Consider the following 27,430-nt stretch of genomic DNA (forward strand, 5'->3'; position numbering starts at 1 on the left):
CGTTTTTGTTGACGCGTTGAGCTCCGAAGCACAGCCACGCATCACGCCTTGTGACCGCTTTGTGCGTGTTTATGAATGTTTACATGTTCTCTTACCCCATAGCAACTTGTTCTCCGACGACTCCATTCGACATGCCACTGTTACCTTTTAGCCATATTATCTGCCACCCTACCAAGGATGTTATTGTCTTATCCTTTGGCGAGCACCTACAAGCCGTTGATGCCAAGTAAAAAAATAAAAAAAAAAAAAAAAGAAAAAGAGAAAAATAAAGAAAAAGAATAGGAAAAAAGAAAGCGGTTGCAGGAGGCTGGATATGCTTTCGATAACAAGGGCAAAAAATGACACATATTCATAAACGACATTTTGCATTGTATCAAATACAAAATACAAAATTTTTAAAAAAAAAAAAATATCCATAGAAGCGGACTGATAATTGCTAGTACTGTCGAATTGGAGGAACGCGATTCAAGGGGCTTGCAACCTCAGCCCATCACCAATACACCTGATGCTGCTCAGGAGAACAAGGCTTGTGTGCAGGTCCTTGCTTTCAGTCCGGATGGCGCATATCTGGCAACAGCTGCTGATGATAAAATCTTGAAGATCTGGGATACAGAGTCATGGAAATGTCTTGGAACAAGGTCAGAGGTTAACTTCTTTATTTATTTTATTTATTTTTTTTTAGAAAAAAAAAAAAAAGAGAGAGTAGAATGGATTTTATTCAGAAATTAATTTAATCGAGATTTTTTTTTTTTTTTTTTTTTTTTTCGAATAGAACACTCGTTCGTCGTTCTAATGCTCTCCAGTTCAGCAAGGATGGAGCTCACGTTGTCACCGCTGATAAATTTGGAGATGTTTATAAGTAAGTCTCGCAGTCTGATATGACTGTAGCTCTGAATGAAATGATCAAGTCTTTTAGTAGTATTGTGACATTGAATGAAAATGAGAGTAGTGTTGACACAGCCGTTGCTTGCATCACATAGTATGGTCCGTGATCTGCCCGATGTCATTCCTATAAAGACAAGTGATACCAAAATCACAGACGATGGTGATGATGACGATGATGACGATGAGGGAGAGCAACCCATCCTTGGACATGTCTCCATGGCAACTGATCTTGTAAGGCTGCAGTTGTATGTTATGACTTGTCTTTTCCAACGCTCGGATAAGGGCCTACTCTGCTGACTCTTTTTTTTTTTTTTTTTTTTTTTTTCTAACTTTTCAACTCGCATTCGGATCAGGCTTTGACTAAAGATAACAAGTATATCATTACCTCAGATCGTGATGAGCATATCCGTGTCAGTCAATACCCTAAGGGCCACAACATTGAGACTTATTGTTTGGGACACACGAGGTAGAGGGCAATTTAGAAGGAAACGATCGTTTTTTTTTTTTTTTTTTTTTTTTTTTTTTCAGTGCTTCTAAGATGGAGCAAGATAGATTATATTAATTCAGGCGGCTTGTTGCATTTATAGTTTTGTGACCAAAATTATGGTCCTACCAGGAACAGAGGAAACTGAAAAGTATTTGCTTTCTGGAGCTGGCGATGCCACGATCCGCGTGTGGGAGTTTCTGAAGGGCAAAGAGATCCAAACATTCGATATCCGTGAGGCATTAGGTTTGCCCCCAGCAGAAGAAGATGCTGAAGAGGATCTGACAGTCTTCTCGTTTTCCATCTGTAGTATCAAGAAGCATATTGCTGTCATCATGGAAAAGTAAGAACTTGGTCGTTTAATTTTCTTTATACTCCAAAGCAAGGAAGGCACTAAGCGGCTGAGCAACCGATACAGCCACTCACCTTGGCCATTCTTTTCTCTACTCTATGGTAACGTACCTCATGATCTTGTAGAGAGTCTAGATTATTGATCTTGCAGTGGAATGAGGAAGCAGCCAAGGTTGAGCTGTTCAAGATCCTAGAGCTCGAGGGAAAGCCATTATCTGTTGAATATGACCGCTCAGGAAATTTGTGGACGTCTGTTGTCCCAGAAAAAAGCAAGACCGATCTCGTCTCCGTGTTCAACAGGGAGTACATGCAGCAGGAAGATATTACAAAATATATCAACGTCTTTGGTTCGAAAACTGTTCAAACTATTCCAGATCTGTTCAACACTGAAGAACTGAGAAAACATACGACTGACTGGCGCGAGTTAAAGAAGGCTCGCGAAGAAAAAGAGGCAGCTCGTTTGGCAGGAGATCCTGATGCACCATTATCCAAGAAGAGAAGAAAGAACAAAAATTCCAGAAAGATTCCTGAAACCACACCAACAACTTCAGCATAAATAAATCTTTTTTTTTCTGTATTTGTAATTTTGAATTATCAATGTTCTATCCAGCAAAATAGTCTTTTTTTTTTTTTTTTTTTTTTTTTTTTTCGTAGACGATTTTTCTTTATTTTGTTACTGTAGGAAGGTTCAAGGGAGTGGAGCAAGAGGGGAAGGTTACAGAGATGAAGTAGTCTTAAAAGAGAACCACTTTAAACATTGTGCTTGTGATCCTCCTCAGCAGCCCTGATGAACTCGCGGATGAAGGCTGCCTCGTCCTGGGAAGAAGCATGAATGACGTTAGCAGGAGCCTCCTTTTTAGTCATCTTCGAGGCAATGATGGGGGTTGCAACGGCAGCATAAGTGGCAAGGGCCAACTAAAGATATAAACAGTGAACAGAATAGAAAAAAAAATGCGTTAAGTGAAAGGCGGCTCAGTTGAGAGGACATATTGAGCTAACTCAAGGGTGTACGCTTCAGATAATAGTAACGTTGCATCCACTGTAAGTATAGCTATTATTTGTCCTGCTTTCATGGAGCATGATCTGTCATATTTCATATTGCATATAGGACATGTGTATTTTTGTGGACATGTTCAAGAGTTTGAGACATTGCACATTAATTGGATCATCGAGAGAGGATAACAACCGCTCTTCCAGAGTTCTTTTTGATGCTGCATTAAGGGTTGGAGTGTCAAGCATCTTTTTTTTTAATAAAGTGCTACAGATTGTGATCCGAGATTATCCGTTGAGGTTGATCCATGTTGTGAAAAGCAAAAAAAAAAGATCACAGTAGTAAGTGATATTATGGGAAGAGAGAATGAAAGAGAGAACAGGAAAGATACCTTGTAGGTGGGGACGGCACGACCAAAGACAATGTATTCAGCTCCCATGGTGATGGTTTGGATGGATGAATGAAGGATAAGTTTGATGGATGGAGGATTGGCCCTGACATCATCCTGTCACCGCTTTATTTTCGTCACGGTAGTTAAGGGTTTTAAATCAAGCCACACAGACGCGTCTCGAATCAGTCTTGACTATGGAAAAAATATTCGTCCTCGCATCCACATTTCTCTGTCTCTCTATCTGCCTTGCTTACCACAACTGGGAGCCGTATTTCTCAGTGATATTCCCACCTTTCTTTATTTCCCTTCCCAATGTGCCACTTCAATCATTTAACCCACTTGGGCAGGCTCCAGAACTCAAGGGAAGGAAAGTCCACAACAGATTCTTCCGAATAACCCACCCCAAGGTACCATGGGCATATCGGAAGGCGATGGGCACTGGTGTTCGCTACTACTTCATCTACTTATCTCTTTCTTTTGAGCTTGAACCCTTCACATCGTCATATGGCTAGATAGAGGAGCTATTATCAACTCCATAGCGCTTTCATGCCTATGGCATGTCACTTCAATGCATTATTCCTTCATCATTGGGTAAGGCAAACGAAAGCCTCTATTTAGAGCATTATCCTCCTTTCCCTAAATGACCTAGTTGAGAGTGAGCTAAGGCTAGTTATGATTTTAGACACATGAGCACAAGTAGTTGGCTATCAACTTCGAAGGCCGCTATTGACGATAGAACATATGAGGCTACTATGGCAATATCCCCTTGTAGTGAGCGACAAACGTATTTGAAGATGAGACATTCAGTATGAACGCAAACATGTGGTGTCATATAAAAAGTATATGCTGTTGGAAAATAAACATTTGCACAGCATCTGCTTGTGGTTACACAAGTTGGTCATGACAATTTTTTTTTTTTTTTTTTTTTTTTTTTTTTAATTGCAAGAGCTGCCGTTAAAGCAATGGACATTAAAAATGATTTAATTTATTCTTGAAAATGAAAAGAACCTGATGCTTATCATACTTCTGTTCTTGAATGCAAAACGAATGCATCTAGACGTGACCCACAATCAGCATCATAAACTTCCCAGATCAACCGACGATCGCCAGTGACCTTCATGAGGACATAATGGTGTCGAAACTTGGTCTTGCCAGCCTTCCAAACTGAATAATCCTCGACTTGCTCTGTGTCTAATGCGCCACCGGCACCACCAATGACAGTATAGACCATGTAGTCATCTTGACCACGCATGTAATTGTGTTGATGGCCCGAAATCACCAGGTCAACATTATGCTGCTGAAATAGAGGTACATATCGTGTTCTAACGAATGATCCCCATTGCTTTTCTCCCTTGTTCTCCCAGGCATTCTTCTCCCAGTACTGTGTGTAAGGCGAAATATGGACCAAGACCAGCCTGAACCATGCTTTTCTAGAAGCCTCTGATTTGAGCTCCTCTTCCAGCCAACGATCCTGTTCACGGCTGTCAAGGTTTGAATCAAGAACAATAAACCGAATGCCAGCAACAGTATAGGCATGCCATGTACGCCTGCCAGTGTAATGATAGAGTCCCTGAGGATCATAATCATGATTACCATGGGTGTAGATCAGAGGTGTCGTCTGACCAATTTTAAAGTACGAGAGTGGCGAAGCAAAATCTGTCTGCCAATTGTCGAGTGAATTGTAGTCCTGTACGGCATCGCCAGCATGGATAAGATAATCTATTTTGTGATGCTCTGTCATGGCCTTGAGAACTTTGATAAACTGAGCGACTTCACATTGATTGTCGGACACGGCCCCAAAGCGAGCGATCTCTCGATCAGCCAGCAGAGGTGGGTTAGGTAAGTGTGAAAATGTATAAGATCGGAAAAGGTGCGACATAGCCCTCGGAGGATTGATGGAGTAAGTGATATTACTGTTGACGGAGGGCATTCCAGAAATTGTGGCAGTGTAAACAACATGCAGTTTGTCGATAGAAAGAAAACTGGTCATGGCTTGACCGACATTCCCGATGTTGCCACTGTCCATACGATTTGACGAAGTAGAAGAGGAGGAGACCCAAGTAAGTCCCATGTCAGGCAATTTGCAGTTCATCTCCCAAATCACCAAAACTGTTGAAGTGTCCTTGACGAACAGCATCGGGTCTTTACGATAAGAACAGCGCTTGACATCCCAATTAAACGCCCAGTTCTTGATCTTGAAGCCAGCGATGGCAGACCAGGTTGACATGTCCTGAAAATAAAGATAGACCAAGAATGCGTAGAGACCAAGGCCTAAGATGATGGGGTAGCGGATTTGGCGACGCCTCCTTGGGATAAAAGAAAGAATCTTATCAATCCGGTCTGAGAGGGTGCTGTTTGGTCCATGGAGCATCATTGGATGACGGCTATGAAATCTAGCACTCAAGCCCGTCCCCGTTGCTGAAGGAGGAGTTGCAATGATGGTTGGTTGGACGTTGGTGGAGATGGGCGCCGGTGCAGGCATGCTCTGCCGTCGCTGATGTTGCCTCCCCATGCCAGTTTTGCTCGCACTGATGTTTGACATTGCAAACTATATGAGAATGTGTTGAAAAGTAGGCAGGAAAAAAAAGGAGAGGGTGAGGGAGTTCCAAAGAGAGCGCAATGTTCTCTGAAGGAATGAGAAAAAAAAAAAAAAAAAAAGATCAATACGTTCGGATCGCCATCTGCATCGTTTTCATTCATTTTGATAAACTAGTGAATAAGGTTCGGCATTTTTTTTTTTTTTTTTTTTCCTCAGATGTTGGCTCTTACCCTTGGTTGATGCTGATGAATGTGACAAGAGAAAAAAAAAAAAAAAAAAAAAAAACCAGAGATGGAGAATAGAGCGAAAGAAAGGGAAGGAGCAGTTGAACGAAAAGAACAAAGAAGGTACAGAGAGAGAGCATGAGAGCCCCCATCCTCTGGGAGATTGGTGCATGTGTCTAGTGGTCTAGTGGTACAGCAATGTCAATCTGTATGAGAAATTATCTGTGAAAGAGGCTTTGAGCCATTTAATAACATTTATTGTACTCCCAATGTGTAAAAAGAATCATCCTTATTAACTTTGTTTTTCTCTTCATAATTCATACTCACAGCTAGAGTAGATACAAGTCATCCTTCAGCTTACCACAATACCGCAATTCCCAAAGGTCCTGCTGGGGGAATGTGGCCAGATCTATGTGGGCAGTATACCCATAGAGCCTTAAAGCTGTAAAGCGATCTACTTTTGGTGGATGGGATATCAAGTACATTTTGGGCTGGATAGTTTTTCAGTTTCAGATGTATCACCTTGAGACATTTTGGTGTTCCACCACGTTGAGTCTCGGACAGAGAAAAGAGACGCGTATTTCAGACTAGGCACAACCAACGTTGACAGACTCCGCAATCACTACAATTGTGATGTTCAACGCTCGGTCCCTGTCCATTTCTTTCCCTTTGCTGTGCCTTTTTCTTTCTTTCTTTCTTTCTTTTTGTACCTTGGAAAGTAGATTGACATATGCTAGAAATAACACAGATGAAATGATGTAAACAAAGCATGATCCGCTCCTTGTCCATGTGCTCCTAGTTGGACATTCCCTTCTCTTCTAATCCTTGAATCTTTGGAATGGCCTATTTCGCGCAGAAGGTTGTCCCAAAATCAGCTCCCCCTACTTCACTCCTTTTCATATTAAATATTCATAGATCTTCTTCATCTTGTGTTGATTTCCTTGCTCCTCTTCTCTCTTTCTCTTTCTCCTGGATTTTTACCTGCCTTCCTTATATCCTTTTCGCTCTATCAGTCGTACTTTTACCGTCAAACATGTCCGTCAGTCCACAAACAGCTCTCATCATGCAGTCCATGTCTCAACCCAAAAGACGTGGTACGCTCGCATTTCCCATTCGTAACCTGCGTCGCTATTTGCACCTAATCTCCCAGCAAATCACTGTTGGTGCGTCTTTAATCATCAAACATCCATTCACGCCACCTCCTTGCCCTACATGGCCGTTACATTTGATACTTTTCATAGCCATGGTAAAAACCGCTACCGCTATGAAAGAGCATATTGCCGAGGATGTTCCGGATATTCGCAGGGCGCTCGACACATTCTTTTATTACCTGCCCAAACTGCCCCAGATGAGGATCGTGCCATTCAAAGTGCCGATCCCCACTCATGGTCGTGGATTACCCAGCATGCTAGAGCCGTTGGAACAATTAGAGACAGGCCACCGTATCGTCCCCGGTCAGTGGGTCGCAGACCGGGCAGTCTGGGATAACGTCATGGCGATGCCATTGGCTAGCTCGGCAAAAAAGTCCAAAGATCCATATGCGGCACGGGAGGGGGAAAAAATCATTTATTTTACGCATGGAGGTGGATATTTCATCTGCAGCTCCGACACGCATCGTGAGATGCTCTGGAGGATATCTAGAGCCACTGGAAGGCGTATCTTTGGTAGGGACAAAATCTTTATGGTCTTTGCTTTTCACAATATCATGTTTACGAAAGACTGATATTTTTTTTTTCCTTCCATTCGATCATACATGCATATGCTGTTGATGATGACAGCTGTGGATTATAGACTTGCTCCAGAGCATCCATACCCGGCAGCGGTACAGGATGCTTTGCATGCTTTTCTCCATTTGACCGATCCAAACGGGCTAGGGTTTAGTCCTGAGAACGTTACAGTTTCAGGCGATTCAGCAGGCGGGGGACTTGCCATTGCAATGATGATGTACCAACGCGACCATGGTTTGCCAATGCCTTCTAAAGCCATCTTACTCTCTGTAAGTTTCAACTCGGTTGGAATAGAGCTCCTAAAAAAAAAAAAAAGAAACCAAAGACAAAGTGTGGGAGAGTGACGCATTGATTGATTGAATAACAAGCCACATTCTAGCGTCCATTTGATGAAGAAGTGGATTGTAGGAATTGTGATACCCCTGGATAAAAAGAACGATATAGCATTTTAACATGTCATGCCAACTTTTTTTTTTTTTTTTTTTTTTTTTTTTTCACTTCCTTAGCCATGGCTTGATCTTACCATGACCTGCGAGTCGTGGGCCAGTGATTCATTAGACTACTTGCCCGCGCGATTTAATATGGACCATAGCTTCAATCCAATTTTATTTTATTGTTCAGGACGTGACAAGATCAAGACACTTGCCAAACACCCATACCTTTCCCCACTTTGGGGCAATCTTGAGGGCCTCCCGCCACTTTTAATTCAATGTGGTGAGGCGGAGCGGCTCCTAGATGAATGCATCCTATTCACTTTCAAAGCTGGTGGATGGTTTGGCTCATATGACAAGCTTCCATTCCAACCAGAGTCCATAGGCCGAACTCAAGATCGAAAAAAAGTAGAGCTTGAGTTGTATCCACACATGGTCCATGTTTTTCAGATAATCCCATTTCTACCGGGTACAGAACTGGCCTTACAAAGGATGTTGGAGTTTATGCAGCGCCATGAGTCCACGAAGGATGAGAAGATGCGGATGCAAGGATTGACATATAACGCGAATATCTCAGTACCAGTATCGACGCAAATTGTAATGAATGAAACATTGGGGATGATGGAGGACAGTGAAGAAGATACCTTGACCAAATTGGCATTATGTCCTTTGGATAAGCTTCCATTGCTTCTTCAATTGCACGAAGATGATGCTCGATTGGAGGCATTCGAAGGCATAAACGATATTGTGCCGTGCGAGGCATAGAAATCATATTGTTGCAGGAGTGATGTACTTGCGTCAATATACCAACTGTAGAACTGTATAGAAAGACAAGAGCGTAAAGTGCTACCTTTAAATATTAAAAAGTCAATGCGTCAACCTTTACGCGCGTTTGAGAAAAATTTATGGTTTCAAATGCTGTCTCGTGTGACAAGTGACAAGTGGCAATTTATAATGCAATTCTTTCATCACTGGGTATTGTGGGTATTGATTTAGGACTGAAAATGAAGCCATTCGACCCCACTTTGTCCATTTTGATCTAACGAAAAAGAAAAATGATCTAAACTTTTTGCTTCCTGCTTCTTGCTTCTTGTTCCCATTGTTTGTCTAAATTACGTTGTTCTACGCCGAAATGACATTTTCATTATCGAACAAAAAGGGTAAATGAATGCTTCACAACGAAGCTTTTAGGCTGTGAACTAAAAAATGCTAAAAACGACAGTTGTTTTTATTGACTTTACCTCAGGTGTAAAAGGCCTATCGGCTTTTGTTGCAACTTCCCCAGCCCTGTCGTTCAATTCGTTCAATGTCAATTATGCATGGATCACAAATAAAGTTTTATTTGTGTTCACATCCACTCATCTATCCCACTTCTTTTTTTTTTTTTTTTTTTTTTTTCCTCTTATCTCTGCTCTCCTCTCCTCCTCTCTTTTTTACTTTCATTTACCATCCATTTTCATCTATTGTAACAATGACTTCTCCCATCATTCCTCTCATCGATGACATCTCTATTCTCTATTCTGAGCCAAAGTTAGACGCTGCTCGCGCTCGTTGGGCCGACCTTGTCTCTCAGTTCGAACAACTCTATGGTCGCGTGCCTGATTTCATTGCCCGCTCGCCTGGTCGTGTGAACCTCATTGGTGAACATATTGACTATGCTGGTTTCGGCGTCTTACCCATGGCTATCGAAAATGACTGCCTAATCGCTGTCGCGGTCGATCATACCAATAACAAGGTCCAACTCGCAAATGTTAACAGCAAGAAATATCCTACGCTTGAATTCACACCGAAACCTAGACAGGAAGGCTATGTCTCTATTAATCCTGAAGAACACGTCTGGAGTAATTACTTTTCTGCTGGTTATCGTGGTATCCTTGAGGAACTTCGTATTGAACAGCCCAAGGGAATGCTTTGCCTTATGAGCGGAACTGTCCCTACAGGTGCAGGACTTTCCTCTTCTTCTGCCTTTGTCTGCTGTGCTGTCAATGCTACTGTCAAGGCTCAAGAGTCCCTACTGGAGAAGAGTAAGATGCCTTCGGCGCATGAGCTCGCCATTATTTCTATTCGCTCTGAACGTTACGTCGGCACTATGGGTGGCGGCATGGACCAAGCCTGCTCTATTCTCTCTAAACCTCAATCAGCTCTTTTCATCGAGTTTCATCCTGTCCTCAAGGTCACACCTGTCTTTTTCCCTACAACTCAGCCACCCATCGCTTTTGTGATTGCAAACACAATGGTCACCTCAGATAAGGCAGTGACAGCTCCTGTTCGATACAACCTACGAGTAGTCGAGACACGAGGCGCTGCCAGAATCCTGGCACTTGCGTTAGGTATCCCAATCCCAGCCTCAGGAAAATTGCATTTGAAACAGGTCTTGGATGCACATTTTGAGAACATTGGTTACCAAGCTGCAGGCAAGACCGAGGCGGAGGCCGAAATCGAAAAGCTGGCGGAAATGACCCAGATTGTTGAGCGTGTCTTGGGAACAGAGGAGATTCGATCCGGTATCAGCTTTGAAAAGATGTGTGAATTGGCCGATATTAGCAAAGATGAATTCACTAGACTATATATCCATCAACAGATCCGTGCGGACACATTCCATTTGTATCGCCGAGCCAAACATGTCTACAGTGAAGAGAAACGTGTAGTACAGTTTAGGGATACCTGTGAAAAATCCATGAAAAACCAGGATTTGGCTTCAGAGACTCTTTTTTCACAGCTGGGTGATCTCATGAATGCTTCGCAGGATTCTTGCCACAAACTGTATGACTGCTCATGCGATGAACTTGAAGAGCTGACGGCACTGGCGCGTCGCGCAGGCGCCTATGGTTCAAGACTGACAGGCGCAGGGTGGGGCGGTGCAACAATCTCGCTGATCACAGAGGACAAAGTACCAGCGTTTATCGCGTACTTGAAGAAGGAGTTCTATGCTAAGCACTATCCTGACCTGGGAGGCGCCGAGCTCGATCGCGCAATTTTTGCCACCGCACCCTCCAGTGGAGCTGCAACCTTTGTTGGACGCATTTAAAATTAATAATGATAATGATAAATTAAATCACGTGCATCCATTTATGTTTCACCTCTGTTTGTGTCTGAGAAAAAAGAAACTTGGCTTGTTCCTGACAATGACCAATCTTTCATTTATGCCTCCATTTTATTTTTTTTTTATTTTTCTATTCATTCTCCTAAAATTCTACATTAGCCATGGATTTAAAACGTATCAATGCTCTTATCCGAGACATTCCCGACTTTCCAAAACCGGGTATTCTGTTCAAGGACATCTTTCCATTGTTTCAGGATCCAATCGCTGTTGAAATGGTGATCACTCATATTGTGAACCATATCAATACATCCTTTGACAAGAAGATTGATGTTATTGTAGGTCTGGATGCTCGTGGTTTCCTTTTCGGTCCTATTATTGCTATGCGTCTTGGTGCCGCATTTGCCCCCGTCCGCAAGGCTGGCAAGCTTCCTGGCACCACTATCCAAGTCGCATATGAGAAGGAATATGGCACTGTAATTCAACACGCACGATTTTTTTTTTCTTTTTTTCTTTTCATCTTTCGTTTATACTGTCTTTCAGTATCCTTCTAACTTTTTTTTTATATATATTATTTTTTTGTAGGACTTATTCGAGATGCAGTGTGACTCAATTAAGCCTGGTCAGAATGTGATTGTGATTGATGACTTGATTGCAACTGGTGGAAGCGCTAGGGGTGCTCAGGAACTGATTGAAAAGATGCGCGGCAATGTCTTATCTTTCATCTTCTTGATTGAACTTGAGTTTTTAAAGGGCAAGGACATCCTTAAAGCCCCTGTCTACTCCATGATCAAGGCTTGAAATGACATTGAGAATATAGAGGACATAGAAGACGTTGAATGTTGAAAGGGTACAAGGCAAAAAAAAAAAAAAAAAAAAAAAAAAAAAAAGGCATAAAATGACATAAAAGCATTGAGTGCAAGTGCAAAATGCAAAAATAAACAAAGATATAAAATAAAAAAATAGTGAAAGCTGGCGCTGGTAGACTCTTTACTATTGCTGAAGCTGTGTCGAGATCTAAAAAATTTTATGCCCCCATCTCTACTTTTTACGAACATAAAACAGGGTATATCCATGCTCGGACTAATGGAAGATAAAAGAAAGAGAGAGATAAATATGAGAGTCATTAGTATTTCATTTCAGTGCAAATGGAACACACAAACAACCATAGCCTACAAAGATGTTGAAGAAAAAGAAAAAAAAGAAAAAAATCCTCTACCACTGCTACACTCTTGTCACATGGCGATACTCGCGAGTCATCAAAGTTAATCCAGCTATTAGGGGTCTCTCCACGGACACATGCTGTATAATGCCCACTACTGACTTCTCCTGAATGATTCGATACTGCATAGAGGTCATAGATCGCAGGTTCCGAAACTAGTCCATTTGCGCTTGGTCGCTTTGGCAGATATGGGGTTAAATCAAGATCCTGAATAGGATATTGCACCATGGTCTTGATCTTGTTTTTAAACGGACCATCGGATGAAAACCGCTTGAGCTGGATAAGCAACACATCTGGCACGCGACTGATGGTCAATTGCTTGGTCGCTTTGCGTGGTTTCTTGCAATTCGGACAATTCCATGCGTTGTCACCATCCATCACCTCTGCCTCCACGAATGTATTCAAACATGACATTAATGTTTGAGGTTGCCGTCCAGTGGTCTTTGCCTTAATTGGCAGTGCAAGGTACATAAATGCATTATAGGTAGTCGAGGTCTTGCCACATTTTGTGCAACAGAGGCGATTCTTGAACTGCCCCTGGAAGAGCTTGACCACGATCGAATTGTCCCGTCTCAGATATCTCTGCCATGCTATGTCAGAAGCCTCGTATTCTGGTAAGGATTCCATCCGTGCATCATCCGCCTCTGAGCCTTCATCATCCCCTGGTGGTGGTGGTCGAGGTTCTGCTTTCAAATCCTCATGAAGACCATCCAACAAAAACGACAAAAACTCTTGTGAATCATGCTGCTCCGTGCCTTTGAATTGGGGCGCAAATCCTCCAATCGCTAGTCGGAAACTCGTTGGCGAGACCACTAACGACTGTCCACTCCACATGCTACTGATCAGGTCATAAAACGCCTCTGCAAGCTTCCCTTGTGTTCCTAAAGGATTCTTTATATTGATGTTGCGCTTAAAGCTTCCATCCAAGAAATAACGCGAAAGGGGGGGTGTTGCAATCAAGCACTGAATGACAGAATTCATAAAGCAGGTGTTGCCCAAGTTGGTCAACCCAGTCTTTCCGAGCTGTGAGCCACCAATCTTTGAAAACCCAGAACCAAATTTGGTATAGTCCTTGAGATCATTCATTCCTGGGGGTTGTGGGAGTGGGCGCATGGGTTTGACTGGAATAGGAGGACGAGTAGCACCATTAGGTGCAGGAGCTGGGAGACCAGGTCCCGAAGGAGTGTTACTATCAGTTGACGGAGGGCCTAATATGCTTGTACCAGAAATAGGAATCTTGTCTGGGATCGGTGGCAACATTGGATTGCCTGAATGGGGTTTCTCAGACGCGCCAAAATTGTTCCAATGGTTATCATAAATGGTTAATCGTCTTTGAAGTCCTGCTGCAGATTTGTCCCGTTGACGCATGCCACCCAATTGCTGCCCCATATCCTGAGCTCTCAAATCATAAATATTATGAATTCCATTCGGTTGATTGGAAATTGTAGCGCCGTGAGAGCCGGAAGTAGGGGGAATAGAGTTGAGACTTGATGGAGGTGGGGAATAAGATGCGTTAACACTACTGTAAGGCGTTGCTTGTGGGGGATAGGCTGGGTTTGACAGGTTTGACGGATTTGATCCGATCCGCGGATTCACCATCGATTGCGGACCATCATCACGCTTAATCTAAAATCCAAAAAAGCAAGAGATATTATTATTTTATCACTTAGACGCCAATAAATTTGATCATATACCGTATAGTAAAGATGTATTTTATCCCATAAGCGACCTACATATTCCCCAATGGTCCTGCGGATAATCCTACCATCATGGCGGTTAATGCCCCCCCCTTGTGAAAGTTTAGCGAATAAAGCATGGCTTTGTGGCTGAAGACCAGGTTGGTTCTGAAGGCTCTCCCGAGAGTTAATTGAAGACACATCGCTACTATCCGATATTGGTGGTGGAGTCTGTCCAATTCGCTTTGCAGCATCCACGCCAGTACCCTTGACCCAGTTCATTCCCGCACAATCAAGCCATGCATTAAAACCACCGACTAACAATACCGGTCTTTTTTGCAGCGGTGTCCCAAATTCGAGATCAACTAATGCTCTGCACAGGTTGCAAAGTGGTCCAGAGGTTGGTATCTCCATGCTACTTTGATCGTAGTATATAACAAGGGCGAACTTTGCTCGCTCCGCAAATAGCGCCCTTTCATCTGGTGGGTTATTGAATAATCCTTGTTCATAGAGAATTTTTGCCGATACACTATAGAGCACAAACAAGGTTATAATCAACTTCTTTATGTATATGGATGTTGGTGTAGGAAGGATATATATGTCCAAACATTAGTCCCACTTACCCATCTCGAAGGGCTGGCGGCTCAATATTGATGACGGAGGGTGCTTTGATACTGGCGTTAACATATTGAACTTGCATACGAACATCAATCAGCAATAATGCTGGAGGATTTGGTTGCCGCATATACTCCAAAAGCCTTTGGGGTTTAATTGAAAGGGGGTATTTGTATTCTTCAGTCTTACTCCCGTTACTTGTTGCACTATTGGGTTGTACTTTGTTAGTGGAAGGAGGCGTGTTATCAAGACTCATCCCAACTTCATTTATTTTTCCATTGGTAATAGCCGCGGGTGTAGGTGCGGATGCTGGTGACGTTATCGTATGGACTGGCCGTGGCATAGGGATTGGGCTGGACGAAAGTTGTGATGAATAACTTGAGCCTGAGAGTGCGGATGTAGAGGCTGGATATGCTGGATATGCTGTTGATCCAGAGTTCCCCGTACTGCCAGTTGAAGATACCATGGTAGGTACAACTACAGGCGATGTCGATGGACTACTATTGACTGTAGGCATAAGAGGTTTGTACGAGGCGAGTGTGGTGGATAATGGAGCAGAAGTCATACCATTCGGTAGAGACATTGACATGGATGTTATCGGCGCTTGAATTCCCGCCATGACATTTGATCCAGAGCTGAGGATTGGTTGCTGTGATGTCGTAGAAGGATGGGACACAGAGAGAGCCCCTGGAGTAGGAGCAGAAGACGAATGTATACGTGGTGAAGCCGAGGGAATCGGTGCTTGTCCATCATATCTTGACGAAGACAAGAAGTCTGGTTTGTTTGGGCGAGGCGGTGGTTTTGGACGTCCCGCCTTCGCTGCAGCGACAAGAGCGTTTGCCTCGACATCCTGAATACTTTCATATTTTGCCATTAGTAGGTCTTTAATCTTTTCTGTGTCTGAAAATAATTCCACGATCCGCTAAATGAGTAGTATATGAAAAGTTAATGTTAATAAAATTCTGAACTTCTTTTTTATTTTTTATTTTTTTTTTTCTTTAAAAAAAAAAAAAACTAAGGCCAAGCTGGATATGTACCTTTTTGATCGCCACGTATTCTTGATCTGTCTTATACTTTTCAAAGTCTTTGTCATGCGTCACAACCTCAAGAACAATGCTGAAAAAGATAAAAAGTGACATAATTTCAAAAGACCAATTAGACATGTCACATCAACCATTAAAATGTGGTCTATTCTTACAACTTGCTTTTGCTGCTGTCTAATCCATGTCCTATACAAATAGCAACCGTATTTTTTTGATCTCACATATTTTTATACAATGACGTGTTGGGAAAATTAAAATTTGGTATTTGAAGGTAGTCCGTGCTCATATGATATCAATCTCAGACGTTAGCTTTTTTTTGTTGTTTGTTGCTTGCTGCTTGTTGCATGTTACATGCTTTCTGCTGCTGTCAGTGGTGACATGAGGACGACAATGTGCTGTGCCATGCTGTCATATCCCTTACTCATATTAGGCCCTTTTTTTTTTTTTTTTTTTTTTTAAATAATACTCACGTTGAAGCCTTGACATAAAGGACAAATGCTTCTTCCATGTCTCCTCTGACTCGTGCAAAGTGAGCCTAAAGGTATCAGGGAAGATGGAAATATCACCAGTAGTTAGTTATGTCATTCTTGTCATCATGGAAGTGTGCATTTCAAGCATGCAGGGGCCACAGCAGCTGATAAAAGCGTGCAATTCTGTGCAGAGAAAGTAAGAGAGGAAACCAAAAAAAAGTTTTTTTTTTTTTTTTTTTGAAAGGAAATAAGCAACGACCTGTTAAACTGGTGCTTGGTCAATACAGAGGGAAAACAATGTTATCAGGACATACAGAGTTGAGGATTTTTTCAGCGGAGCGAACATATTGCTTGGGCGAAATGCTTGGGTCTCGGTCGACCTTTGCGGCGACTACAAGGTCACGGATCTTCTTTTGGGGCGAGTCCAAGACAGTAGCAGTAGTCGTAGTGGTGGAGGAGTTAGCAGTTATGGGTAGCATGGAATTACTCTGGAATAGCAAAATAATTATGTTCAGGCACAGTTTCCTTGATAAGTTGAATAGACAAAATGAGCGAGAGAGGAGAAGAAGAAGAGGAAGAAGAAGAAGAAGAAGAATAATAATTAAGATGAAAGAAACTAAAGTTCAAAGAAGTCAAGGATGATAGAGCGATTAATGAGGAGGAATGGCGAGGAAATGAGGAAGGAATGGGGAATGACTGAGAGTGAGGTGTGAGAGAGAGAGAGACAGAGAGAAAAGCATGCAATAGAGGTACAATGAGACAAATAGAACAGGATGTGTCGGTTCTAAACTTTTTTTTACTCCTTTTTTCTTACTTGGGCTGTGGTAGGTAAGACTGCTTTTATTTATCTAACTAATTTTCACTACCTTTCTATCATCTCTGTCACATATCAACAGCAACTTGTTATATTTCCTTGCTTTCATTCTCAACATCCTTACACTGCATACAGAGACTAAACTACATCCTAGATTATATAATGGTATCCATAAATAATCCTCTAGTGGTGGGTTATCTTCCATGTCTTCACACATGCATCTGCTCCTGTAGTCACAATTCGGTCTTCCTCCACAAACGCTGTTCCAGAGACACTCAACGCATGCGCGTTCAGGATCGCAATACGCTTCGTCGGGTTCTCTAAGTTCCACACATACACATTGGTATCTAAGGATCCACTGACAGCATGTTTACCACTAGGGGACCATCCGATCGAGGTCACACGGGCAGTGTGGAAGACCCACTGCTGCACCTTAACCTCACCTGATGCAACGTCGTACACAAAAATCTTGCCAACACTATCACCTGCAGCCAGCAGATTACCCTCAGGGTTGAAAGATAGCACAGTGATGGCTCCCCTGTTCTTGGATAGAGTATGAACATCCTTTAACTTTGTGCCTTCCAGGCTCATAATATATACTTGACCTTCCTACTCGATGAAAACAGTAATAATAATAATAATAATAATAATAATAATAATAATAATAATAGTAATATCACTGAGCACTGTGATCATGAAAAAAAAAAAAAAAAAAAAAAAAAAAAAAAGGAAACAGCTGTACCTGACTACCAATAGCAACAGTGGTTCCCTGTGGGTTAATTGCAATTGACGTGGCACTGTATCCAACTGAATGTGAGTCAACTTTCTTATCGCCTTGCACGATCTGGATCTCATTCTCCGTCGCAATGACAATTGTCTGATCGTCACTAATAGACACGCTCTTTGGAAGTGCATTGGTCGAAATAACGGATACATCGTTTGATGTGCTTCTGTCCAGCACTCGGACGACATCATCCATGCCTGCTGAAATAAGTTTAACGCCACTAGAAGCCATTTGCATCACCTGATTGCTATGCTGAGCATACTCTAGAGGCGTGGCGACGCCGGAGCTTCCGTCCCATGAGACCACGCGTCCATCATAACTTCCAGTTACAAATGTCTTCTTGTCCTCAGGCACAGTAAAGGCCGTGATAGCTTTTTGATGGCCCTAGGTATTAATAATTGAAGTAACAGTTTAGGTAATTGAATGCAGGCTGTGTTAGAAAAACAAAAAAACAAAAAAAAAAAAAAAAAAAAAAAAAGAGAGAGAGAGTGGTGCACTAACCTTGACAATACGAGATGCCTTGCTGGTACTAGGATCAAGGTAGTTAAGATCACCTGAAAGAGACAAACTAATCAAATGGTCGCCCTTCCAGATATTTCCGACCTGGTGACCCATGAATGCAGATGCTTGACCAGAAAAGTCAAACGTACTAGTCAATTAACACAGATGATACAGAGTTAACGATCCATTTTCTTTCTTTCTTTTTTTTTTTTAACATCAGTCTGGCACAACCTACTTGACAACGTTGGAAGTCTCTACGTCCCAGATCTTGGCGGTTTGATCAGCTGAGGATGTCAGGAGACGCTTGCTATCGGCAGACCAGGAGAGGGCAAAGATACCTCCAGTGTGGCCATGCTCCGCAGTCGAAAGCTCCTTGAGCTTATCGCCGGTCTTGGCGTCATATAGAAAGATCTGATACGAGAAAGGAATGATTTTTAGTATAAAATGCTAGTTTTAAGGCCCCAATATCGGATAGTAAAGTGTATTGGGATTTAGAACAGACATACGATTCCGCACCTTTCCATCGGATCCGACTGAAGCAAACATTTCGCCATCAGTACTGAACTTGACTTCCTGAACAAAGCGCGTATGGTCCTGGATGGTTTTGTTGTACACAAATGGTACGCCGTTGGAGAATACTAAAGTATTGTCATCAGCTCCAGTGACAGCGCGGAAAGGACGCGTCTGACGAATAGCGACCGTGTTGGCGGTCTTGGAATGGCCCATGATTTCTCCACATGATGAGCCAGTGTCAGCTAAGAAAGCGTGCCCGAATCTGTTATAAGAGCGTAATGGGGTAAGATCTCTAGGTATGGCGGCGATACAACAACAATTCTCTAATTTTGATTTTGGCTTCTGATAATAAAATGAAGTTATTTATACTTTTCCCTTCCGTCGCCTACAGCGACAATGCGCTTGCTCTCTCCGTCCCATGCGATATCATTGACTCTACCCCCAAAGGTCTATAGTCATTATTACAAGCAAATACAAACATAATACGATGTTAATGAGGACATTTTGATATATATATATTAAGAAAAATAAAAAAATAGAAAAATAAAAAAAAAAACAATAGCAGCAGCAGCAGGAACGTAATTTTTACACGACTCTCTAATTTAAGGATTTGTTCCTCGCCGACAGTATCCCAGACTCGGACGTTGCCACGTTCATCTAAGAATAAAGAGCAAATCCAGCATGTCAGTTTCATGATCCGAATAGTTTCAGATATTGTACCTTGATATATATATTACCTCCTGAGGCAATATAATATCCAGAAGGAGCATATTTAGCTACGGTAACATTGCAAGAGTGCTGAGTATATTCTTTCGCAATATGAGGTTTCTATAACAAATATCAATAGTCACCGAATACAGAGTCAGTGCATGCACGTTAAGAAGCGGAAATTATAGGATTCAAGTCAATTGCATGGGATAGGCGCGTTACCTCGATATTACGGATGAAAACAGTTTTTCCATTAGTATAAAGGATATTTTCGCCCTTGGGATCAGTGTCTAAATGAACAGCCTGCCCACGAGTGGTTGCAGGCGAGGCTGCAAAAATGGATTCTAGTGGTGACGAAAAAAAAAAAAAAAAAAATAAGAGAAAGGTTGCTGTGATAACCAAGGTCTATTGTAGACTTACTTTTCCTTAAAAACAAAAAGCATACCACGAACAGCGGACATCGTATCGAAAAATCAATGATAAAATGATAAAATAGGGATTTATGCAAACGATGGAAGAGATGAATGGAGCAATGAGATAAATAAAAGTGGCAAAGGTCCACTCTACTCACGAAACACGAGTGTCCTAATGTTCACCCCCACTGCGGCTTGGGCTTTCTGAAGTCTTATTTCCCAGAAATAGTTCTTCCAATAATAATGGACTATGTTGTTATTTCCATTCAAAATTCCAGGATACTAAAAAATAATAGTGAAGAGAACACCGTCGCGAAGCTAAATGCAGAAATATAGTCACTTCAAATTCATGCGTCATCGCTCCGTCTCCACCATTACCATGGTTGTTGCAACAAGAGCTGGCTTCATAACTGAAACTGACGAACAGGAAGAACTTATGGAACAGGGAAATCAATATGAATATCAGGAAGCAGAAGAGCCAGATGGCTTACGCATGACTCGACTACGTGAGGTCCTTGAGAAATCTCTACAGGAAACCCTAAAGGCCTGCAATCTTAATGCCATCTGTGAATGCTTCCCTCTAGCAGCAGAGAAAAATCAAGATGCTTTACGTGATGCACACGAGAAAATCTGTCAGTTCCTGAGCATAGAAGTTAATGTAAAGAGGCAAAAAAAAAAGATCCAGAATCACATTAAGGCTCTCAGTTGTCAAGCTCGACTCACTCACTCTTTTGTCTCTATGGATATAAAACACGCAGAATGAGTTCGAGCAGATTATTGAGGAGCGGAATGTCGCTTTCAAGCTAAACGGCCTTGATCGACTTATTGCAGACGCCAAGAGCAAAGGCATTACGGCAGGGTCGCGCACGCTACCGGATTTGTATGTCCTCTATTTTTATCCGCATTTGGGATAGAACCATGGCACCTGTAATAGACGAACCTTAACAGTAGTGTCATTTTTAATCCTCGTTCCTAATAGGTCTCCAGAAATGGCTGTCCGAGCTCGTACCGCACCGACAAAAGAAGCTGAGATTGAGCGACTGAAGGCATTACTGGAAATGGTAAAAAAAGTGAAAAAAAAAAAATCAACGTCATTACTTGATTAGAAAACTAAAAGCAACGTCCTGGACCATTCCCATTGCCACTCTTATAGACTCAACTTGATAACCGACGACTTGGCAATGCCCTGAACCGTTCGAGTGCGGAGCAGAGAGTTATTAAGGATGAAGTGTCGGAAGCATTTTATGAGCTTCAAGAGGTAAATCGCTTTTGCATCTCATGATATTTTCTTCCTTTCTAATTTTTGCTCTAGTAGTATGTTGCGCTTTCTTCTAACCATTTTTTCATGCCCTCCTCCCATGTTTTGTGCATAGAGCACAAATATTGCAGCTCGTATGCCCAAAGAAAAAATGAATATGCTATTGTGCATGATAATTGATCAAATTCGAGATCCTTGATGATTGGATGCTGGCCATCCAGACTTGCGCTCTTACATCTTTACTTTACATCATAATATCCCATAGTATTCCATAATTCCAGCTTCAATATATCGTAGTAGTCTTGTCACTTAGTTTAGTCAAGCAGAGATTAAATGACCTTATTGTTCTTTTATCGGTTAACGGGAAGGAAGAAAACATGACTGAATATCTTTGCAATCAGGCAAGGCAAGCAAACATGGATAGCGTCTGTATCAATCTTTTTTTTTTTTTTTTTTTTTTTTTGTAAAGTTAATGGTGAATCCTATCCAAAAAATCGAATGGAACTCCTCCCTGAAATTTCTCTCAGCCTATTTCACATCATGCCCGGTAATAATATTTTTTACTATTTCAGTAATAAGTGACAATGGTGACAAGGGGGTCAAAAAATCATACGGCTTGCAACCGATAGATTGTTCAGAATCCCTCTCTACACTGGGTGGACGAAGCATCAGCATCGTTAAAATTATTTTGTATAATACATCCTTAACAGTGGTGGCAAAAAATACGTACAATGACTTCTAAAAATAAACGTACATATTCGAAAATATTCAAAGCACGTCACACCCAAATTTGTGGTGTAGCACAATCTTGGCCCAAAAACAAAGGGATCAGCTGATTTGTTACTTTTTATAGTCAATTTGTTCAGGTGCTTGAACACCCCTTTCTGTCATTGTACGGATTACATTCCTCAGTCCTGCTATTGAGTCTTGCATATCCTACAATGTGCACTTACTTTTCTACCTATTATACCTCAAGACATTAGGGCCTGCCAGGAGTAAAAGTAGAGCTGGTCGGCCACGGAAGTTCGATTACCGGAATGCATATTACAGTGGTCATCAAAAGTCATTCAATGATTTTGAATTTTTAACATTCTCATTCCTTTTCTTCATTCTCATCTAGCATGTGGCTAGTATATTTGGGGTAGTGCATTTGTTCCCCAGACCTCATGATTACTTTCATGTCTCATCCCTAATTATGACTTCATTGTGAAATAAGACCAATTTCAATTTGACCTGCCTATTGAATGACTTCTGCTGAATTTCAATGTTGATTGCAAAAAAAACTTTTTCACTTCTCTTTTTTCTACCAAGGTTACCTTCAGCTATATCTTCATACACCTCTACTTACAATTAACATTCCACATCGCTTAGTATTTATTATGAGGAGGCTTTTTATGGAAAAGGTACAAAATGCTCAGGCCTTACTTCGACAAGGGAAGTCTACAAGCGAAGTGGCAAGGCAACTTGGTATCTCTATTTCATCGGCAATAAGGATCAGGAGTGACGTCAAGGACAATATTCCTAAACCCAGAATGGGCAGACCCTCATTGGTTTCCCCTGCTACCAAGAGGGTTATTGCACGCGAGGTTGATACGGGGAAACTTAGATCCATTCTGGCAGTTCAAGAATACATCAGATCGAGCCATGGAGTGCATGTCAGTGTAGAGACTGCCCGACGCTATGTAAAATCAGAGGGTTTGAAAAACTATGTCCGCCCATTCAAGCCTAGGCTGACAAAAATGCAGATTGCGAAAAGGAAGAATTTTGCCCTCAACCACCTTGACTGGACTGTTGATGACTGGAAGCGAGTGATGTTCTCGGACGAAAAGCTTTTTGAAAGGCTTGGGTCCTTAGGAGGAAGAACACAATATAGGCGACCCGGCCACAGGACTTTAGAAGGTCGAGATGTTAGAGAGAGATCAAGGGGAGCACATAACAAATGTGACAGTATATAGCCTTAAGCCTATAAAAAGGCTTGTTTTAATAATTATAATAAAATCATCTTTTGTCCCTCTTAATTATTACATGGCAGTGCTCCTATTCGGTTTAAAATTTTGTCAATTATGATGTTTCAGATTAAAAAAATAAATATCACTTGACAAAATTTTAAACCGAATAGGAGCACTGTAATAATTAAATAATACATGGTAGCAAAGCTACTCTGATCCCCGACCTTCATCCCTGTCCCTGCCCCCCTGCCCCTGGTTTCCCCGTCCCCTACCCCCTGCCCCTGGTTTCCCTGTCCCCCTGTCCCCTGCCGTACCACCCTATCCCCTCGATTTTACTTTCAACCTGCTCTCTGTGGAAGATTTAGCCCTAATCCTTGATTCCATGACGCTCACTACCGACAACCCTGTGATGACCCCCGCTTTCAAGTACCCCCAACCCGACAAGTTCGAGGGAAAGCGCGATGGCTTCTCAGCCAACACCTGGTTGCGCTCTATGCGTCGTTTCTTCGTTGGTGCCTCTGTTCCTGCTTCGGCACAGACTGTCAGAGAAAGCTAATCTCTGAGTTCTCATCTTCTAGAAATTCCATCTATCCAATGTGCAAGTCATGTAAACAATGGTCACTCACCTGGACCGATAACGGAGATTGGGAAATAGATGACATCATTACGCCAAGAGTCTACGCCGAACCTAAATGTAATCGAGTGTCCAACGCAAACAAACAAATGCTGCGCAATCCGCAGCAAGACCAGATGACTCATCCGCATGACCCTAACTTGACCAATGATATTCCAGAAGACAAGCGCGAAGAGAGTACCCTATCAGATGTCAAGACTCCGATTAGTAATCAATCATCAAACGAGGATGACTCTGTCACCTCAACCAAAACATATAAATAGTCTAGTAGTACCATGTCAAATCAGCAGCAATAAACACCTTATCTTTACTATACTTGCTTCCTCCATCCTTGCCCACGTACCTCTCTTGATCCCTTGCACACCAACTGGTTAGTTACCTAGTCTTCCTCTAGTCTGGCTTTATTACACAGACGGTTGTAGCCATAGCCTTCCTCGGGCCTGACGCGGCCCGATGGTTTAACGGCGCAGGCATCTCTGACGATGCATCGTTCGACACCTTTGAAAAAGGGTTCCGGGATGCGTTCGTCCCCAATGATTTCTCTCAACTCATCCGATTTCGCCTGTCCTCCCTTAAGATGAGTATTACTGTCACCGATTACGTTGCCGAAGCCCGCGAACTCCTCACGGCACTCTTAGCTGATGAGCCTTCGGCAGGAGGACGCAAAGCAATCGAAGACTTCGCTTTCATCTTGCAAAAGTCAAGGTAGTGTTCTAGGGGGATCTAAGGGTGCAATAAAGGTATCTTTATTCAGGGGGAACTATGCTACAGAACTAGATAGAAAAGTAGACCTATTTATACTAGTTAATGTCCTGTTGCAAGGAATGCTCTAGAAATATGGGCGAAATACTATGTTGCACAAAATTATTATAGTGATTTCGCTTGCATCCTTCCCGTCATGAAGAAACCTATTATCTTGTTTTTCTTGAAGCCTCAAAGACGGCAAGCGCCTCTTTAGCGTTTGCGAGCGAAGATTTTGTTTCCCAAGTAGCTTCATCTAATGGATAGCCTTTCCAAAGAACGAGCCACTTAGGAGTTTTGCCAAACATTTTGAAGTCAATGATTTTGTCGACTTCATACTCCTCTTCTCCATCTACAAGCTCGGGGGCAGGGCGTGGTGGTGAGCGGTCGCCGAATTCACGAGGTGACTCAATATAGGGGCGAAGCAGATCGGCATTAAAGACTGGATGTTGATGCATGTCAGGCGGTAGTTCCAGCTTGTAGGCATTTTCATTGACCTTCGAAATGATCTTGTAAGGGCCTATGTACTCAGGTTCCAGTTTCTGCGACGGCCTATTTTTATGTCCCGCGACAGAGATGTTTTCCGAGCTTAAGAGCACCATGTCACCCACAGCAAACGTAGCAGGCCTGCGAGTTTTATCCGCTTGGGCCTTTTGCCTATTCTGCGCTTCGATGATGGCATCTTGAGCTAGCGCCAAATTCATCGACTGGGTTCGAACAAAATCACTGACAGCCGGAACATTGGTATCAGGTGGCTTTAAAAGAGATCCAGGGACTAGTGGATGGTGACCATAGTTCAGAAAGAATGGGGAGAAGCCTGTCGTAGGGTTGACAGAGTTTTGTATGCGAACTCCATCATAGGCAGTAAAAGATCCCAGTCGTTTTGCTTGTACGATATGTAAGAGCGGAGCATTTCTTCTAATGTTCTGTTGGCGCGCTCTGTTTGTCCGTCTGATTGTGGATGGAAGGCAGTAGACATGTTAAGTTTAGTGCCCATGAGCTACATCAACGTTGTCCAGAACTTGCCGGTGAAACGTGAATCTCTGTCTGACACAATTGTCCGAGGCATGCCGTGCAGTCTAAAAACATTGTCGAAAAAGAGTCGTGCAACATCAGAGGCAGTGTCGGTAGTTCGGCTAGCGCAGAAATGAACTTGCTTGGACAGTTTGTCCACAAAGACCGTGATCGCGTCAAAACCTCTGGCTGTCTTCGGAAGCTTGACAATGAAGTCCATTGTTACAGTATCCCTCGCCATGCGTGGCCAAAAATATGTTCGTCGCATGCTACTGTACGTTTTATCGAATCCCAAGTGGCCTGATATAGGAGCGTCGTGAGCGTCATGCAAGAGTTGTGAACGGAGTCCGTCGTCCTTGGGTATACAGAGGCGAGGGCCTTGTCCAGCGTTGATCCAGAGTAGACCATCCACCACGAAGTAACGATCCGAGGTGGAGGCATCCTTATACTGATGCACGAGGGGACCTAGAATTGGATCGTGTAGGTAGCAACTGGCTAGTTGTTTTCGAATGCCAGGGTCTAGATTGATATCCAAGGAGTTCAAAGTAGTAGGTGTAGCCTCCAAGTCCTTGAGGTCCGGTCTTCGTGAAAGAGCATCAGGGACGACGTTATCTTTACCAGGTTTATACTTGAATACGAAATCATACTCTTGAAGCAACTCCATCCATCTTGCTTGTCTGCGAGTCAAGTTCGGCTGGCTAGGAAAATGTTGTAGAGTGGCATGGTCGGTATAAACGACAAAGTGAGAACCGTCAAGGTACAGTGGCTTCCAATATTGTCCAAGTGTTTCATTCTTCCAAAGGAAGACTATAAGTGTTCAACAGTGAGCAGCGCTTGTGCCCTTGGATCCTAGCTGGGAGCAACCTGGAAGACATACATTATTTGCTCAAAACCTATTAGCGCTCCTGCTTGTTTCTGATAGCTTTTCACTACTTTGAAATTTTCCTCTCATTTGGACAATTTTTTAACCATCGTTTTTTTTCACCTATCAAAACCTCGTATTGCCCCTTTCGCCCTTATGACTGCTAACATCCGCTCAGGCATACTTCTTATCAGATTGCGGCAGACCTCCTTCGGTGTCTCCTCCTCCCATATCTGGCTCACTCTTTCCCAGAGTTCCAGCATGCCTTCTGGAATGGTCCCATGTTCGCGAATTTTTTTTTTTTAAATGATCCCACAAATGCTCAATAGGGTTTAGGTCTGGTGAATTGGCAGGCCATGTCAGTATTCTACCTGACGCTCTTGTCAATCCAATAGAGGCAAGGTAGGTTGTGACTCTCTTAGCCGTATGCTTAGAATCATTGTCTTGTTGGAAGATAAATTGCTCTGGATCAATGTTGTACCAATCCACAGTATTCAATAACTCGTCCTGGAGGATACGAATATACAGCTCGGAGTCCGGCGTGGAGTCGATCTTGGCCAAGTAGCCTGGCCCATCCCACGTCATGCAGCCCCAAACCATGATCGAACCACCACCATGTTTGACTGTGGGCGAAACTAACTTTGGGTCAATATCGGCCGCCTTCACCTTTGGTTCTTTATTTGTTTCCACCCAAACATAGCGCATGCCATCAGAAGATATCCTACAAATTTTGGACTCATCGGACCAAATTACTCGCTTCCAATCAGCTTCAGTCCAGTCTTTGTGCTGGAGAGCAAAGTCCAGTCGAGCTTTCTTTTGACGTTTTGTTAACCTAGGCTTCTTGACGGCTTTTTTAGTTTCCATGCCTATATCTCTCAGCGCCCGACGCACCGTATTAGCTGACACCGGATCTTCGTTCTCATCGTTATAGAGTCTGGTAGCATCGACAGCTGATGAGACTACACCACGGTGAAGCAACAATCGAATATAATATGCATTCCGGTAATCGAACTTCCGTGGCCGACCAGCTTTGCTTTTACTCCTGGCAGGCCCTAATGTCTTGGAGATATTATGGACTGAGGACTTGGATATGCCTACTTCTGTGGCAACCTGACGGATGGACTTGTGCTGCTCGAGTAAATGGAGAGCA

At 42.6% G+C, this 27,430-nt stretch overlaps 10 protein-coding genes across 10 annotated transcripts; 6 read left to right on the forward strand and 4 right to left on the reverse strand.

Moving 5' to 3' along the window:
* Positions 1 to 100: 100 nt before the first annotated feature.
* BCR41DRAFT_352359 (WD40-repeat-containing domain protein) lies at positions 101 to 2,293 on the forward strand. Its single transcript, XM_022023945.1, has 7 exons — positions 101 to 226; positions 420 to 638; positions 773 to 859; positions 981 to 1,116; positions 1,239 to 1,351; positions 1,473 to 1,712; positions 1,847 to 2,293. Exons 1-7 carry the CDS (start codon positions 132 to 134, stop codon positions 2,274 to 2,276), a joined length of 1,320 nt encoding a protein of 439 aa, XP_021882210.1. The 5' UTR covers positions 101 to 131; the 3' UTR covers positions 2,277 to 2,293.
* Positions 2,294 to 2,369: 76 nt separating this feature from the next.
* Positions 2,370 to 3,150, reverse strand: BCR41DRAFT_421637 (hypothetical protein; the record flags this gene model as incomplete). The annotated part of the gene is made up of 2 exons (XM_022030056.1): positions 2,370 to 2,635; positions 3,103 to 3,150. 2 exons carry the CDS (start codon positions 3,148 to 3,150, stop codon positions 2,471 to 2,473), a joined length of 213 nt encoding a protein of 70 aa, XP_021882211.1. The 3' UTR covers positions 2,370 to 2,470.
* Positions 3,151 to 4,092: 942 nt separating this feature from the next.
* BCR41DRAFT_421638 (Metallo-dependent phosphatase-like protein) lies at positions 4,093 to 5,902 on the reverse strand. The gene is made up of 2 exons (XM_022030057.1): positions 5,872 to 5,902; positions 4,093 to 5,728 (listed from the first exon to the last, which is right to left on the reverse strand). The coding sequence occupies exon 2, from the start codon at positions 5,642 to 5,644 to the stop codon at positions 4,121 to 4,123; it is 1,524 nt and encodes a 507-aa protein (XP_021882212.1). The 5' UTR covers positions 5,645 to 5,728; positions 5,872 to 5,902; the 3' UTR covers positions 4,093 to 4,120.
* Positions 5,903 to 7,234: 1,332 nt separating this feature from the next.
* On the forward strand, positions 7,235 to 8,362 carry BCR41DRAFT_282070 (alpha/beta hydrolase fold-domain-containing protein; the record flags this gene model as incomplete). Its single annotated transcript, XM_022020243.1, has 4 exons — positions 7,235 to 7,342; positions 7,391 to 7,529; positions 7,644 to 7,861; positions 8,099 to 8,362. Coding segments are annotated over 4 exons (729 nt in total), but the record flags the coding sequence as incomplete, so codon positions are not given.
* A 1,070-nt stretch (positions 8,363 to 9,432) lies between these two features.
* On the forward strand, positions 9,433 to 11,086 carry BCR41DRAFT_352362 (ribosomal protein S5 domain 2-type protein). Its single transcript, XM_022023946.1, has one exon. The coding sequence runs from the start codon at positions 9,495 to 9,497 to the stop codon at positions 11,049 to 11,051; it is 1,557 nt and encodes a 518-aa protein (XP_021882214.1). The 5' UTR covers positions 9,433 to 9,494; the 3' UTR covers positions 11,052 to 11,086.
* A 61-nt stretch (positions 11,087 to 11,147) lies between these two features.
* Positions 11,148 to 11,922, forward strand: BCR41DRAFT_380799 (adenine phosphoribosyltransferase). Its single transcript, XM_022027277.1, has 2 exons — positions 11,148 to 11,539; positions 11,649 to 11,922. The coding sequence occupies exons 1-2, from the start codon at positions 11,228 to 11,230 to the stop codon at positions 11,862 to 11,864; spliced, it is 528 nt and encodes a 175-aa protein (XP_021882215.1). The 5' UTR covers positions 11,148 to 11,227; the 3' UTR covers positions 11,865 to 11,922.
* Positions 11,923 to 12,035: 113 nt separating this feature from the next.
* BCR41DRAFT_352364 (hypothetical protein) lies at positions 12,036 to 16,854 on the reverse strand. The gene is made up of 7 exons (XM_022023947.1): positions 16,404 to 16,854; positions 16,090 to 16,154; positions 15,614 to 15,692; positions 14,585 to 15,498; positions 14,019 to 14,490; positions 12,283 to 13,911; positions 12,036 to 12,146 (listed from the first exon to the last, which is right to left on the reverse strand). Exons 1-7 carry the CDS (start codon positions 16,566 to 16,568, stop codon positions 12,105 to 12,107), a joined length of 3,366 nt encoding a protein of 1,121 aa, XP_021882216.1. The 5' UTR covers positions 16,569 to 16,854; the 3' UTR covers positions 12,036 to 12,104.
* Positions 16,855 to 16,923: 69 nt separating this feature from the next.
* BCR41DRAFT_352365 (quinon protein alcohol dehydrogenase-like superfamily) lies at positions 16,924 to 19,959 on the reverse strand. The gene is made up of 10 exons (XM_022023948.1): positions 19,855 to 19,959; positions 19,632 to 19,753; positions 19,439 to 19,529; positions 19,291 to 19,358; positions 19,071 to 19,150; positions 18,705 to 18,963; positions 18,424 to 18,599; positions 18,189 to 18,336; positions 17,646 to 18,071; positions 16,924 to 17,512 (listed from the first exon to the last, which is right to left on the reverse strand). Exons 1-10 carry the CDS (start codon positions 19,868 to 19,870, stop codon positions 17,087 to 17,089), a joined length of 1,812 nt encoding a protein of 603 aa, XP_021882217.1. The 5' UTR covers positions 19,871 to 19,959; the 3' UTR covers positions 16,924 to 17,086.
* A 200-nt stretch (positions 19,960 to 20,159) lies between these two features.
* Positions 20,160 to 21,424, forward strand: BCR41DRAFT_352367 (Nnf1-domain-containing protein). The gene is made up of 5 exons (XM_022023949.1): positions 20,160 to 20,480; positions 20,581 to 20,702; positions 20,802 to 20,883; positions 20,976 to 21,080; positions 21,196 to 21,424. The coding sequence occupies exons 1-5, from the start codon at positions 20,172 to 20,174 to the stop codon at positions 21,277 to 21,279; spliced, it is 702 nt and encodes a 233-aa protein (XP_021882218.1). The 5' UTR covers positions 20,160 to 20,171; the 3' UTR covers positions 21,280 to 21,424.
* A 2,199-nt stretch (positions 21,425 to 23,623) lies between these two features.
* On the forward strand, positions 23,624 to 23,926 carry BCR41DRAFT_370214 (hypothetical protein; the record flags this gene model as incomplete). Its single annotated transcript, XM_022026516.1, has 1 exon — positions 23,624 to 23,926. The coding sequence occupies one exon, from the start codon at positions 23,624 to 23,626 to the stop codon at positions 23,924 to 23,926; it is 303 nt and encodes a 100-aa protein (XP_021882219.1).
* Positions 23,927 to 27,430: the final 3,504 nt, after the last annotated feature.

The sequence above is a fragment of the Lobosporangium transversale genome, assembly GCF_002105155.1.
Source record: "Lobosporangium transversale strain NRRL 3116 chromosome Unknown BCR41scaffold_15, whole genome shotgun sequence".
Lineage (NCBI taxonomy): Eukaryota > Fungi > Mortierellomycota > Mortierellomycetes > Mortierellales > Mortierellaceae > Lobosporangium > Lobosporangium transversale.

Excerpts from the sequence above, each read along its gene's own strand:
- BCR41DRAFT_352359 (XM_022023945.1), top strand. The coding sequence starts at position 132 with ATGCCACTGTTACCTTTTAGCCATATTATCTGCCACCCTACCAAGGAT. Across the intron at positions 227-419 it reads CTACAAGCCGTTGATGCCAA|AAGCGGACTGATAATTGCTA; the intron begins GTAAAAAAATAA and ends AAATATCCATAG. Across the intron at positions 639-772 it reads TGGAAATGTCTTGGAACAAG|AACACTCGTTCGTCGTTCTA; the intron begins GTCAGAGGTTAA and ends TTTTTCGAATAG.
- BCR41DRAFT_421638 (XM_022030057.1), bottom strand. The coding sequence starts at position 5,644 with ATGTCAAACATCAGTGCGAGCAAAACTGGCATGGGGAGGCAACATCAG.
- BCR41DRAFT_352362 (XM_022023946.1), top strand. The coding sequence starts at position 9,495 with ATGACTTCTCCCATCATTCCTCTCATCGATGACATCTCTATTCTCTAT.
- BCR41DRAFT_380799 (XM_022027277.1), top strand. The coding sequence starts at position 11,228 with ATGGATTTAAAACGTATCAATGCTCTTATCCGAGACATTCCCGACTTT. Across the intron at positions 11,540-11,648 it reads ATGAGAAGGAATATGGCACT|GACTTATTCGAGATGCAGTG; the intron begins GTAATTCAACAC and ends ATTTTTTTGTAG.
- BCR41DRAFT_352364 (XM_022023947.1), bottom strand. The coding sequence starts at position 16,568 with ATGCTACCCATAACTGCTAACTCCTCCACCACTACGACTACTGCTACT. Across the intron at positions 16,155-16,403 it reads CTGAAAAAATCCTCAACTCT|GCTCACTTTGCACGAGTCAG; the intron begins GTATGTCCTGAT and ends TGATACCTTTAG. Across the intron at positions 15,499-15,613 it reads AATACGTGGCGATCAAAAAG|CGGATCGTGGAATTATTTTC; the intron begins GTACATATCCAG and ends CTACTCATTTAG.
- BCR41DRAFT_352365 (XM_022023948.1), bottom strand. Across the intron at positions 19,151-19,290 it reads TCCTTAAATTAGAGAGTCGT|ACCTTTGGGGGTAGAGTCAA; the intron begins GTAAAAATTACG and ends TAATGACTATAG. Across the intron at positions 18,337-18,423 it reads GAGACTTCCAACGTTGTCAA|TACGTTTGACTTTTCTGGTC; the intron begins GTAGGTTGTGCC and ends TTAATTGACTAG.
- BCR41DRAFT_352367 (XM_022023949.1), top strand. The coding sequence starts at position 20,172 with ATGCGTCATCGCTCCGTCTCCACCATTACCATGGTTGTTGCAACAAGA. Across the intron at positions 20,703-20,801 it reads TCGCGCACGCTACCGGATTT|GTCTCCAGAAATGGCTGTCC; the intron begins GTATGTCCTCTA and ends CGTTCCTAATAG. Across the intron at positions 21,081-21,195 it reads CATTTTATGAGCTTCAAGAG|AGCACAAATATTGCAGCTCG; the intron begins GTAAATCGCTTT and ends TTTTGTGCATAG.